The sequence below is a fragment of the Piliocolobus tephrosceles genome, chromosome 11 (genome assembly GCF_002776525.5).
Source record: "Piliocolobus tephrosceles isolate RC106 chromosome 11, ASM277652v3, whole genome shotgun sequence".
Classification (NCBI taxonomy): domain Eukaryota; kingdom Metazoa; phylum Chordata; class Mammalia; order Primates; family Cercopithecidae; genus Piliocolobus; species Piliocolobus tephrosceles.
In genome coordinates, this window is record NC_045444.1 from 69039019 (window position 1) to 69053302 (window position 14284).

Consider the following 14284-nt stretch of genomic DNA (forward strand, 5'->3'; position numbering starts at 1 on the left):
TAGTGAGCTGTTATTCCTTAGGGAATTACTAAAATTATAACATTTCTATTTAACTTCTTTTTATTGCGTTTTAAAAAGGATATGTCCTTTGAAAAGTTATATCTGTCTGCCATGTGTGAGGAAATACACTACTGCAATTTTATATTTTTCCATTATTTACTATGGCTATGTTGTGGATTGCAGAAAGAGAAGTTATGAAACATGAAACTGATCTGAAAGCGGGCAAGCGGGCAGAGGGAAGGTGAAAAGCTTTGCAAACCTTCCAAACTTGTCCTTGCTGGGGAAGCATTGTAATAAAAAGAGAGAAAATTACGTGTAAACAATGATTGTCAAACTATGATATACGTTTCAGAAGAAAACTTATGCACTGCAGACTATGAAAAACAGAACAAGATTAGAATTATATGGTGCTACAATTTTAAAGGTATTCTAAGTAGCGAGTTTTGGTATAAAATAAATTTATAGAGTTTATACTATTCATATAAATACTACTGTGTACGTGTACAATCAGGTCAGTTTCTTGGTGCTCTTTCTAAACCAACTTAAAATAATACTAGAAAGAAGGAAAATAAAGACTACATGCAGCTATAAAAACAGGAGCAAAACCATCAGTGAAATTTTACATACCTTAAAAAGAAACGGTAGCCGAGAATAAAAATAAATTGTTATTGGATGACTTTTGTATTTCAGCTCAAATTGAAACTATTTTTCAAACATCACCTAACTTCCTACCACGCCAAAGTATAAAAATCAATGTTAACATTCCTACATTTTCCAAATGGAAATAGGAATGCAGTAAGAAAGCTCTTAATTCTCAAATATAATGAAATAAAACAAAATCTTAAGAAATTTAGAACTTCATAATCTTTAACCAGATTGACATTACTACTATGTATATTCCATTTCAACATCATAAATATTAAAATATATCCAACTTTCCCTGAGTAGACTATCATTTCTTTAAAATATTCTTAAAATCTTTCAATTTATATTCTTCCCCCAAATATTATATAATAGCTAAGAATAATAACCACATAACTAAAAATTTGCCCAAACACAAATAGCTATAGATTAGCATTGCCTTACTTCAATCGCATAATAAAAATGACGTATCATAAACATGCTTGAGGTAGTGCAAAATCCTAAAGTGATTCCAAATTATGTACAGTTTTTTCATATGTATTATCTTTCATATTCTAACTATTGAAAAATTTAGCTATCCATTCCTCTATTAGGGACTACCACATACAATGAAAATGACAGATCACCATATCCATTTCCCACAATCACAAATTTTACTGTTTAAGAATGTAAACATATAAACAACTTCTTTGGTTCATAACCAAACAAGCATGTGTGTGCGTGTGTGTGTATACACACATATACATATATAAATGAGCAGCTCTTCCTTCTTACACTGAAAACAAAAAGAACAGAATTTCATTTTGTCTGAGTCCAGTGGCTCACACCTATAATTCCAGCACTAGGGGCTAAGGGTCTTAACCCAGAAGTTGGAGACTAGTCTGGGCAACATAGCATGACCCTGTCTCTACAAAAAAGAGTTTTAAATGAGGTTGTAGAGAAGTAAGCTCAGGGCTTTAAGAGGAAAAAAAATTATAAGGGCATGGTGGTGCACAACTATACTCCTAGCTACTTGGGAAGCTGAGGGAGGAAGATCACTTGAGCTCAGGAGTTCAAGGCTACAGAGCTATAATCACACCACTGTACCGCAGCCTGGGTCACAGAGTGAAGCTCTGTCTCTTAAAACTAAAAATAAAAATAAAAAAATCAATAAATAAAGGACTATATAATCTGCTTTCCCTGGAATTGATTTACCTTCTACCTTTTCCACACTGCTCAGTAGACATTATCTAACATACTTAATTGGGAGGCAGTATGCCTCAAAGGTTAAAAACAAATATTGTGGAATAAAACTGGCTGAGTTTCAATTTTCATGACTTACTAGCCATGGGACCTAGAACGTATTACAAAATATCTCCTAATCTATGTTTCTTCGCCTGTAAAATGGGGAAATTAGTACTTACCTCACAGGGTTATTACAAGGATTAGGAGATAAAGAATCCATGTAAAGCATTTAGCAAAATGATAAGCACATAAGTGCTCTAAAAATGGTAGCTGCTTTTTAATAATAGCTATAATGATGATAATAATTATCCAAGTCTAATATGAATAGTAATCATAGTAGTAACAGTCTTTATATCATAATATATATAGAACTAGCAAGTTAGTGTTAACTTTCTCATGCAACTATTAAACACAATTCCCTCTCTCAATCAAATATTTCCTTTATTCAATTCAAGCCTAAACATCTAAATATAGCCTAAACACAGTCTAAAGTCTACATCTGTTGTAACTGTACAGAGTTTAACCTAATTGTTAAGAACCTGAGTTTCAAGACAGGCTGTCCATGTTCAAAATCTTGGCTCCATCACTTAACAGCTGTGTACCCAGGAGCAAGTGATTCTCCCTATCTGTGCCTCAGTTTCTTCATCTGTTAAACACATAATAATTACAACCTATGCTAAAAAGTTTTTATGTTCACTACATGAAAGTGTATCTGCAGACTTTTATAAGAGTATTTGGCATACCAAGAGCACCCAAAAAATGCCAATAAAAAATAAGAGGTTAATAGATACAGAAGTACTGGGCCCCATCTTATCTTTTTCTAAAATCCACTTACTTGATGTATTTGCTTAATAACAAGAGAGACACTTGTATGGGGAATACTTAGGCAAAAAAGAAGTATATGAAAAAAATAAACTGACATGACTAAAAGTTATCAGCTAGGTAAAATATATCCTGGCAAAGAACCATAACAAATACTTCAGGTAAGAAGGCTAATTGGGCATGGTGGCTCACAACTGTAATCCTGGCACTCTGGGAGGTTCCGGTGGGAGGATCACTTGAGGACAGAAACTAGAGACAAGCCTGGGCAACACAGCAAGATCCTATCTCTATAAAAATTTTTTTTAAAAAAATTGTAAGGTTTCCTACTATACTAAAACAGTATAGCAAAATTCCAACTAACCAGAAGTTATAGTTTATAAAAATTCATCTTATTCCCCACCCAAAATCAAAAAACTTTCATTTTGAGGACAAGAAAATCACAACTTGCAGTTCCAGAAAACAGCCTGCTATTGGTATACTAGAAACCATGTATCTTCCTATTACATCTACAACATTACACAAAATTAATCCTTAACTCAAAGTTATCGCCTTTTGAACTACCAAATTTTTAAAAACTAAATACGCTATTATATTTAGTTATCAAAACATTTTAGACTAATACATTTCAGAAAGGCTTATCATAAAGACTTAATCAAAAGATTTAACATATTACCAATTCAATTAAACATCTGAGCATTTCTATCCCCCCATACTCCCAAAAATAGAAAAAAAGGAAAGGTGAATACAATGTAAAATGATGTCTAAATCCCTGAATTTTATAGCCCTACCATAAAAAACTTTTTCAGAGAATTGATTAAAAGAGGTATTTCACTACACAGAAAGAAAACTATATATAAAGTACAGAATTGAAAAATGAAAACTCCCCCAAGTACCCTGTTTTACTTTATCTTGAGTCAGCATATTTTCATAAAACATAAAATACTATAATTTCAAATTTCAGAAGATCTAAAATAAATTTAAGTATTTATATAGTTAAGTTTCCAGTTCTCAGAATTGGAACTTTATTCTCCATGAATATTCTAATTATAATCTTTTAAAAGGACTATTTAATGTGGCAGATAAAATTATAGTAATGTTAAAGGATACACTTAAACATAATAATTAAAACCTTTGTCTCTTGGGTCAAGTGAATAATAGCCTATATGACCTTAGGCAAGTTGGCTAACCTCTCAGCCTCAGTTAACTAACCTATAAATTGAGGATATTATTACTACCTACAGCATAGGGTACACTGTTAAGATATTTAAAAGATAAGATACACATAAACTGTTTATTTTAGTGCCTGGCACACATGTAGTTAATAAATAAGTTCTAAATAATTTTTTAAATAAAACTTCTTTATATACATGGGTATACACAGTGAGTTCTCAATTATGGAAACAAGATTTTCCATAAAAACAACTCTAGGCTGGGCTCAGTGGCTCATGCCTGTAATCCCAGCACTTTGGGAGGCCAAGGAGGGCAGATCTCGAGGTCAGGAGTTCGAGACCAGCCTAGCCAACATGGTGAAACCCCGTCTATTAAAAATACAAAAAAAAAAAAAAAAAAAAGCCAGGCATGGTCTGGCGCCTGCAATCCCAGCTACTCGGGAGGCTGAGGGCAGAATCGCTTGAACCCAGAAGGCAGAGGATGCAGTGAGCTGAGATTGTGCCGCTGCACTCCAGCCTGGGCAACAAGAGTGAAACTGCATCTCAAAACAACAACAACAACAACAACAACAAAAAATTTACAGGTCAGTAGTCAATTCAGTATCTCTAAGTTCCTTTTAAAACGTAAATCTGATGTTATTAGTAAAAATAAAGGACAAGGATGTTTCAGAAAACTATACAATATATTATCTGGGCCACAAAACAAACATCTTTGATTAGAAACATCAAGCCTAGACTCTATGCCATTTTAAAATATGACTTTAAAACAAACCTTTCTGCCACTCTACCACAAACCCCTGTACTGAGGCCTTTCCTCAAGCTGTTACAGCATAAGATTATACACACAGCTTAACTTTACGTGGTTAATGTTACTGTTTTTCTAAGAACTTATCATGATGACAAAAAATAGAGAGATTTTTAAAATTCCTCTATCTATTCATAAGAGATTAAGCAACAATCAAGACACAAAAAAACAGACTGCTCAGTAGCTCACACCTGCAATCCCAGCACTTGGGGAGGCCAAGGTGGGAGAATTGCTGGAGCCCACAAGTTTGAGATCCTGTCTCTACAAAATATTTAAAAATTAGCCAAACGTGGTGGTAAATGTCTGTGGTTCCAATGACCTGGGAGACTAAGATGGAAGGATTGCTTGAGCCAGGGAGGTTGAGTCTATAGTGAGCCCTGTTCACAACCACTGCAAACTCCAGCCTGGGCAAGAGTGAGACCCTGACTCAAGGGAAAAAAAAAGAGAGAGAGAGAGAGAGAGAGAGAAGGAGAAAAACAACAAAATAATCAAGATAAAGGTGTTGGAAGTAAAAAGAACATTTACTGTGCAATTATTTTGTGCAAAACACTTGTACTTTAGAAATTATCTAAACTATCACTCAACAGAAAGGAAAGGAGCTTCTGAAAAATTAAGTAACTTGATCAAGATTTCACAACTACTGACAGGACCTACAGAGAAATTCGTACCTGATTCCAAAACACTAGAAAAGCTTATCTAAAAATATATGTCCCCTCCCAAAAATAATGTTTAAAAATATGCTCCACTTATTCAAAACTTCAGCTGCTAACCTCAGGAAGCAGTTGCTATCACAGTAAAAATCTGATCAGTTCAATCCGTTTTACTTTTCAGAGACAGCATCTTGCTATATTGCCCAGGTTGGACTTGAACTCCTGGTCTCAAGAGATCCTTCTGTCTCAGCCTCCTAAGTACCTAGGATTACAAGCATGCACTATTACTGTGCCTAGCTTCAGTTTTATTTTTTAATTCCTATTCCAACGCAGGAATAAAATACATTTCTTTGCCAAAATATGGAAGAACAATTATTTTCTAGTACAATAACTGGAAAAAATGCCAAAATACGGAAGAAAAAAATGATTTTCTAGTACAATGAATTAACTGAAAAAATACGAACAATATCTCAGGGGTCAGAGTGAGAATGCTATTTGTAAGGGCACAGAAGGCAGCTCCATCTGAATAATGTCAAGGATGATGAGGAAAACACAAAATGTGGCCAATTTACACTAGAAAGAGGAATTTAACTTTGACTTAATAACTAAGAAACACCACATATTTTGCAAAATTGAAGGAATAAAGGGACAAAGATTCTTCCCTGAGTTTTCAACAAATTGAAATTAAAATACCTAGGGGAAGAGTAGACATTACCTGAAATTATGGAATGTAAAAGTAATATATACCTATCATTATTTTATGTTCCAATTTTTTAATAAGGAAAATACTACAGTATGAAAATTGTACATAAGTACTGGAAAACCTATCAAGAGCAAAATAAGACTCAAATTCATCAGCAGTTAGTTTTCTGATTATTTTTTTTCCTCCTGTGTTATGATGTATATTTTGGCCAACAGATCTGCTTTAAGTTAGCACTCTCCCTCTACCTTACCTAGGTCAAAAGAAAAGAGAACAGTCTACTGCTAATAACTTGGATTAAGAGGCTTGATAACAAAGTATACTGAAATTATTGGAAATGCTTTCAAATTAATGTAAGTTTATCAATAACTACCTCCTAATTGGAGTCAATAATAAAGATCTAAAAATACAGAAATCACAGTTACTGTCCTTTAGACACAAGTTCTGAGAAAGTCATGAACTTGAAAAACTTCAACCCATTATACACTTTAAAATTATTTTTTTTAAATTTTAGTGATTCAAAAAAAAGAAAAAAATGTAGTGGTTCAAATGAGTTATTAATTACCATTCCATTTACAAGAAGATATACATGTCACTGTTGCCTTTGAACAGTTTTCAGCTTCCAATATACAGGATCATCTCAGTTTATGAAGGAAAGGTATTTCTGTAGTTTTTTAAAGTATATATATTGTCACACCTTTGCTGTTAAAAAGAAATTGTTATTTAAAGGACTACTGTGGAACACATACTTCTGAAATACAAATAGTTTTTTGTCTTAGCAGTAAGTAGAGATCAAACTATATCAGGCAGTAAAACAGAATAGTTAGGAATGTTTCCTAAAAGGTAGTCTTGAGCTTAATTTAATCTGGGGGTGCGGAGGGAATCAACATTTATTAAGTGTCCACTATGTTCCAAGCCCCAGAAATACAACTAGTAACAACAGCCACCATTTATTCAGCGCTTACCCTTGTTACAAGGCACTGTACTAATACTTCCTATGGATCAACTCATTTCATTCCCCTCTTAACCTATGAGGTTAATAAAAGCACATTCCAAAAACGTCAGATAACTGGAATATCTATTTAAGATTACAAGTGTTAGAATCAGTAAGACTAGCATGGCTTAGAAAGCCAAAAAATACAGCTTGAAGCATAACAGAAGCTGAGAGCAAATAAGTACCATGGAGCTGGTTTTGCTAGTAGAGAGCCAATGTGCAGCCTTCCAGAAATTTAGTTATAACTCAGACAACTAAATTAAATCACTACAGTTAATAATTAGCAGGAAAAGAAATTACAGGTATTTAAGAACTTATATTTCACTTATTTCAGTAGTTAACACCAGAACTATTTCCAGGATTTTTTTCTCTTCAAGTAAGTTTGGGTCAGGATCCAGATGTATGGAATTTGTAAAAACCTTCCAAGATGATTCTATTACGTATCCCTGGCTAAGAACCACTGATCTCCTCACTTTGTAAGTAAACTACAGCCCAGAAAGGTTAATTTGTTCAAACTAAAAAAAAGTATCAGAGCATTATCTAGAATCTAGCTCTCTCAACTCACAGAATATTCTGCAAGTAAGGAAAATGTTTAGAAAATAAGTTTAGAGGTTATATGCCGGCAAGAAGAGCATTACTATTTTATACTCTTACACAGTCATGCATTGCTTAATGTCATCAGATGATTTTGTCATTGAGTGAACATCAGAGTGTACTTACATAAAACTAGATGTTATAGCCTACTATACACCCAGGGTACATGGGATATAGCCTACTGTCTTCACGCTACAAACCTGTACAATGAGAAACTGTAGGCAACTGTAACATAATGTATGTATTTCTGTATCTAAATGTATCTAAACATAGGAAAAATACAGTAAGAACACAGTATTATGGGACTACTGTGTATATGCAGTCCACCATTTAGGTGTTATGTGAAATATCATTATGCAGTATGACTGTATTTTGTTATCTTTATACAGATGCCCCTCAACTTAACAATAGGGTTACATTCCAATAAACCTATCTTTAATTGAAAATATCATAAATCAGCCAGGAAAGTACTCCCAAAGAGTACTTTGGGAGGCTGAAGCGAGTGGATCGCTTGACCCCAGGAGATAGAGACCAGCCTCGACAACACGGTGAAACCCCAACTCTACCAAAAAAAATACAAAAATTAGCCAGGAATGGTGGCATGTGCCTATAGTCCCAGCTACTCGGAAGGCTGAGGTAGGAGGATTGCCTGATCCAGGAGGCAGAGGCTTCAGTGAGCTGAGATCGTGCCACTGTACTCCAGCTTATATGACAGAACTAGACCTTGTCTCCAAAAAAAGAGAAGAAAATGCATTTAACACACCTAACCTACCTACTTATAGTTTAGCCTAGCCTACCTTAAACACTTACATTAGACTACAGTTGAGTAAATCATCTGGTAATACAGTACACTGCAGAGTATCAGATCACAAGAAAGTATCATACCACTTCCTACTGCATGCCATAGCTTTTGTGCCAACAAGAAGTCAACAAATCGTTAAGTCAAACCATCACAAGTTGGGGACCCTCTGCATATTCTACTGAATAAAAACTCTGCAATCTGAAATAGTAACTAGTTAGTCTCTGTCAATGCCTGCCTGAAGTTTCTATTCATACTTCAAAACCAAGTACAAATGTCACTCTCCTCTTTACCATCTCTCCCAGATTGTAATCTTTAACTCCCTTCTCAAGACTCCCACAATCCTACTTACCCACTGCATTTTAGTTAAATATCTATACATCTCTCTCCCCACTAAGAGACTAATTTCTTGGCACTAGAGACTTCATCTTAATTTACCTCTATTTCCCCCATGTCAGGGAACACATTCAATAAATGAAATGTAAATGAATAAATAAAAGGGAAAACCTCAATATTTGAGAATAACTGAAAGAATAGCTCATATGATGGCTTATAAAACAGTTTTACAGATGCAATTTCATTACTACCTAAAATAATCAACGATGCAACAACGAAGTATTTTCCAGTATAGGTTCTTCTACTTAAAACAGGAGAATCATTTGAAACCGGCATATATACAACCCTACTTACAAACTAACAATTCAATAGCTTATAAAGTTATAAAGATGGGCAGACAGTGAATTTTTGAAGTCACTCATTTATGTTATGTTTGAGTTTTTGACAATAAACATATATTCCTCTGGTGATCATTAAAAAATTTTAAAGCTACTTAACAATTCCATAAAGGAAACAAAAGATGGATTATTTATCATTGCTACTTAAAAATTAAAAATAATTATTTTTCCTAAGCATCTTTGGAACATGCTTCTGTATCTGATTGACTGAAAGAGAAAAATAACGCCGTAAGTGGAAACAAATACAATACTGAAAGGGAAGACTAAAACCAGTTCCCCTCCCTTTACCCTGCCTGCACTGCTCCCTTCACAAACATCTTTTCTTCCCCCACTAAATAAGCAGATACCAGCTAAAGACCTTCAATTTTACAATGCCACTCCTGTTAAATTTTTCCTTAGAAAATAAATTTATCCAAAATGAGAAAAGGATAGGGGAAAAAAATAAAAATATTCCTCCAATGTTTTTAAAGAAGTAAAACTGCATTTAAACCACCACAATATTCCATTTTAAAAAGTCTGTAAGAGTTGTATGGTTTTTCGTTTTTGTTTTTTTTCCTCCTTTTCTGTCCTTTACAGTCCTGTTAAATTTTTGTGTGTGTGGTTTACTCATTCTTTTTTTCCTTTTCCTTTCTTTTCCTCCACCATTACCAACATGAGATTGATCTCTGTATTAAAAACATCTCAGTTAATAACTTGCGTCTTTTCCTCCTGTTAAACTACAATAATTTAACTACAATGTTAAACTACAATAATTTAACTACAATGTTAAACTACAATAATTTAACTACAATAATTTAACAGGAGGAAAAGACACAAGTTATTAACTGAGATGTTTTTAATACAGAGATCAATCTCATGTTGGTAATGGTGGAGGAAAAGAAAGGAAAAGGAAACAAAGAATGAGTAAACCACACACACACAAATTTAACTGAGCAACATGTTTTATTTGGGTATGTGGTATTTGGCAGTTTCGTTAAACAGCTATATAATTTCAGAAAAACAAATGTTGCCCAAAAAAGATGCTCAGATTCCTAAATACTATTTTCACATATTATCATCCTCTATCTTCAAAACCAATTCTGTGAAGTAGGTAGGGCAGACATTATGCTCCCTATATTACAGAAAACTAAACTGAGTTCAGTTACTGTTTAAAATGAACCATAATTTCTACTCTACTACTTCACCATAAACTCATAAAGATAGAGCTGGAATAGACTTTAGTGTTCCTTTTACAGTTAATTTTCCCCATGTTACAGATGAGGAAAAGTGAAACTCAAGAAAGTCAAATTATTAACCAAAGTTACAGAACTGTCAATGACAGAAAGAAGATTGGAATGCAAGTCCCTCATCTTCTGGCCCAGTGTTCTTAATCCCACCACTACACAACCTGCCATGCTAGAATCTTTAAAAATGTTACAAATCTCTATATAAGTGAGGGACATTATTAGGTCTGAAAAAGGGAAGCCATATATTAAAAAAAAAAAAAAAAAAAAGGAATTAAGCAACAAGTAAATTTAAACGCAAAGCTACCAATCACCTTCAAGACTTTTCCCTAAAATTTGCTTTTATGTGTTCTTACATCCTCGATGAAACTACAAGTTCCCTAAAATTCCCATAAATTGTAAATATTAAGATCTCAAAATTTTTGACTGATGAAATTTTAAAAAAACATTCTTCAGTAATCAAGCTCCAACTCCCCAATAAGCGTCAACGCATATTATTGAAAATAGTAAGTTATTTTACTTAACTCTTTTTCATTGTATACGTTCATTAAAACATCATTTCCACGGTATACTTCCAATTGAAATAGAGTAAAAAGATCTGGTAGACAATCACATGCATTAATGAAAATGTGATAACTGATTGGCAAACATGTATTATGAGGTGGAAGTTTTTTTTTTAGGACTAAAGGAGGTTGAGAGTGAAAAGATTATGTGGTTTATAATGCAGTAAGAATGTAGACAGCATGAACCTAATAAACACATGGTGAACAGATCTTACTCACTTCTTTGGCAAGATATTTGAACAAATGTTTCAATCCCTAGCCAGCTGGGAAGATATGCCAGACTCACAGACAATTCTATAGGCTGAAAGATCCAAAATCTTATCTGATTCATTTACATGCAAAATTACACAAAGAGAGCAAACCCAAAGCTATTATTATTAAGACTAGAGCACACAGGTTGAGAGAGAGAGAGAGAGAGAGAGAGAGAGAGAGAGACAGAGAGAGAGAGAGAAAGAGAAAGGGAAATAATTCATTCATTTCAACCCGGCCTAACTGAAGGCCTTGAGTATCAGATAAGGCCCTAAATACTCTAGTATTTCAAAAATTACACTGTCCCTGCCCAGAGAAAATTCTCAAGCAAGGTAGGCAATATATTTCTTAAGAAACTAAAAATATAAGGTAAGTGCTAAAATATAACGTTTCAATAAATCAAAATATTTGACATGGATATAATAATGATCACATTCAACTCATTTTAACTTTCACAAGTTCAATAATACAAGAGCCTGAAGCTTCTCAAAACAGGAAGTGAAAAAAACAGTGCTTTTGAGAAAAGGCAATGAACTGGAATTACAAGAGTTCAAATGCCTAGAATTTCATTTAATCCTATTTATGAAGGTGGGATATTAAAGCTCGATTGCATTTATCCTATAAAAATATCTAATGAATGCTTAGAAAAGGTATTTTGTTCAAATACCCAAATCACTTTTGATGTTACTCTCACTTCCTCTTTTAGAAACCATCATAACCATTTCCTCTAAACCACAATACCACAGGTCTAGTAACTTTCATAATGTTTGACTTGCTCGTTTTTTAGACAAAATTCATACAAGAATCAATTTCCAAGTTTTCTAAGTAGCATAATCTCCCCAAACAGTTCAGGTCAATGCAACCTCTAAGTAATACTATTTAAAACTGAATTATTCCTAACCTATATAAATGTATAACCTAGGCTCCTTTGTAAATGCAGAGGGGCTTCTTTGTCACATAAAAGTAACAAACTGAATAAGTATGTTGCAGTTATTCTCCAGATAGCACTGGGTTTAGAGTAATCAATCCTTGCAATCAGGTGAGCAACCAGATTTTGTCCTTACCCAAAATTTATCTTCATTAAACCAGGACACTCTTTAGAATTAGTGTCTACATCAAATTGTAAAAATAAATCAATTTCACACTCAAATCCTTGGATATGAATTTCCAAAAAAAAAAAAACCTTTCTTCAGAAGCCCTCTCAACCTACAATCTATGGCTATGTTAAAAGGTAACATTCACGACATATTAAAAAGCCAACAAATATAGTTATGAAGATATGACATCAAAGACACATTGGAAACTCGATCTAAACTTTCCAAATATCTCTTTTCCTCTTTATCAAATTGTTTAAAACTTACCAACCTTGCCTTAAGAGGAAAGATTTTGTTGTTTTGTCCTAGGATAATGAATGTAACATCTGTTCTATCTTTACATGGACTTTTCTAAACTTCCAGTGGTCTTCCACTCCTTCCTGTACTGAGGACATGTAAAAGCCTTTAAATGGGCCTATTAGCTATAGTTGCTCAAATTATCAGACTATGCTATAAACCAGCAGTAATTGCAACATTTTTACGGTTTTTATTTTGTACAGACACCGAACTTTAAGAAACGGTATTGGAAAACCTAACATGAAGAGGAGTACAGGGGAAAGAGTAGAAGGTTGTTTTTCCAGTTCTAGTGACTCACAGCCTAGAAGCATTTCAGAAAACTGGTTCCACCCTCACTTCCCCCTCCTCTCCACCTTTAAAATGAAATAATCCCAAATCATCAACACACTCTCAATGGCTTTTTATTTAGCAATCTGAAATAAAGTGGCAAAGTGGAGGGGATACGGGATTCATCCAATCAGCCCTTCCCTACCCACATTCCCACACCAAAAAATGGGGATGTGGGGAGTAATGCCTGTTCACTGCTGCCATCTCCGCCAGAATACGGAACGCTCAAGTTTTCCTACCCACCTACAATTTCGCCCACCCACCATCCTCCCTTTCCTATGGGCCCCGTCCTGGGGGCGGGGGTGCCAAGGAGGGGACAGTTCCCGGTTCCCAGCGGCTCCCCAACCCTGTGCCGGGCCCAGCGCCGGATCCCGCCGCTGGGAGCCGGGAAATGGCTTCTCTGCCTTCGGCCGGCCGGCGAACCACCGGGAGAGGCGTCCGGGACTCCGCATTAGGCCGCGGCGCATCCAGGCGATCCCGGGCCGGGCCTGGGGCGGCGACGCCGAGATTTCTGCACCCGGAGCCGCCGCCGCCCCCCGCCCCCACCCCATGGCCTCCCTTGCCCTTCATCCCTCCCCGGCCCGCCCGCCCCCGCCGCGGCCTCCCCGGCCCGTGCGCACCTTCTTGATGTTGTAGAGGCGAGTGAGCATGCCGACGCCCCGGTCGTTGAGGATGGTGAGCTTCTCCGCCAGCTTCTGCTGACTGGGCTGCAGCACTGAGCGCGACATGGTGGTGCCGCCGCCGCCGCCGCCGCCGGCCGCCTCGCGCCCAGTCACTGGCCCGCGGCCTCCGCAGCAGCCTCTCTCGGGCCTCCTCCCCTCCCGCCCGCGACCTCCGCCTCAGGAGAGCGCGCCCATGGCCCTCGCGACCCAAACCCGCGCCGGCACCAGAGAGAGCCGCGGCGGACGCCTCGGAGCCCCTTCTCCCGCAGCAGCCCGCGCCCCGGCAGCCTTCTGTCTTCCGCCCGCCGCCCTTCCGCCCCCACCCCCGGCGCTCTCCGCCCCAGCCCCCAACGAGCCGCCTTCCCCGGCTCCTCCACTAGGTGTGGCGGCGGCGGCGGCGGCGGCGGCGTCTCCGGCGGCTGAGAACGAGGCCGCTTCCCGCAGCCCCGGACGGGCGCTCGGTCACCTGATCGGCAGCGCCGGCGCCCCCGCGAGGCCGGACGGGGAACTGCGGCCTGCGGGCCCTCGGCCTGGCCTCGCGGCCGCCGCTCTGGCCCTGGCCCGGACCCCGCCCACTACGCCTGAGGCCGGGATGGGAGTCCCAAGCGGGGACGGAGTGGGGTCGCGTTCTGTGCTCTTTCCACTTCGCCCCACACCCCTCTCCTTCAAGTTCCCAAAAGTTGCTTTTCCGCACCACCCTCCTAAAGAAACCGGCAGAAACTCTGCTTGGAGGTGG

At 37.2% G+C, this 14284-nt stretch overlaps 1 protein-coding gene across 1 annotated transcript in view; it reads right to left on the bottom strand.

The window, feature by feature from the left end:
• NCKAP1 (NCK associated protein 1) overlaps positions 1-13885 on the bottom strand; it is a 112177-nt gene extending 98292 nt beyond the window's left edge. Inside the window, exon 1 of the mRNA XM_023212384.3 lies at positions 13507-13885. Within this exon, the coding sequence (XP_023068152.1) occupies positions 13507-13614 (108 nt within the window). The 5' untranslated portion in view covers positions 13615-13885. The remainder of the gene's footprint in view (positions 1-13506) is intronic.
• Positions 13886-14284: the final 399 nt, after the last annotated feature.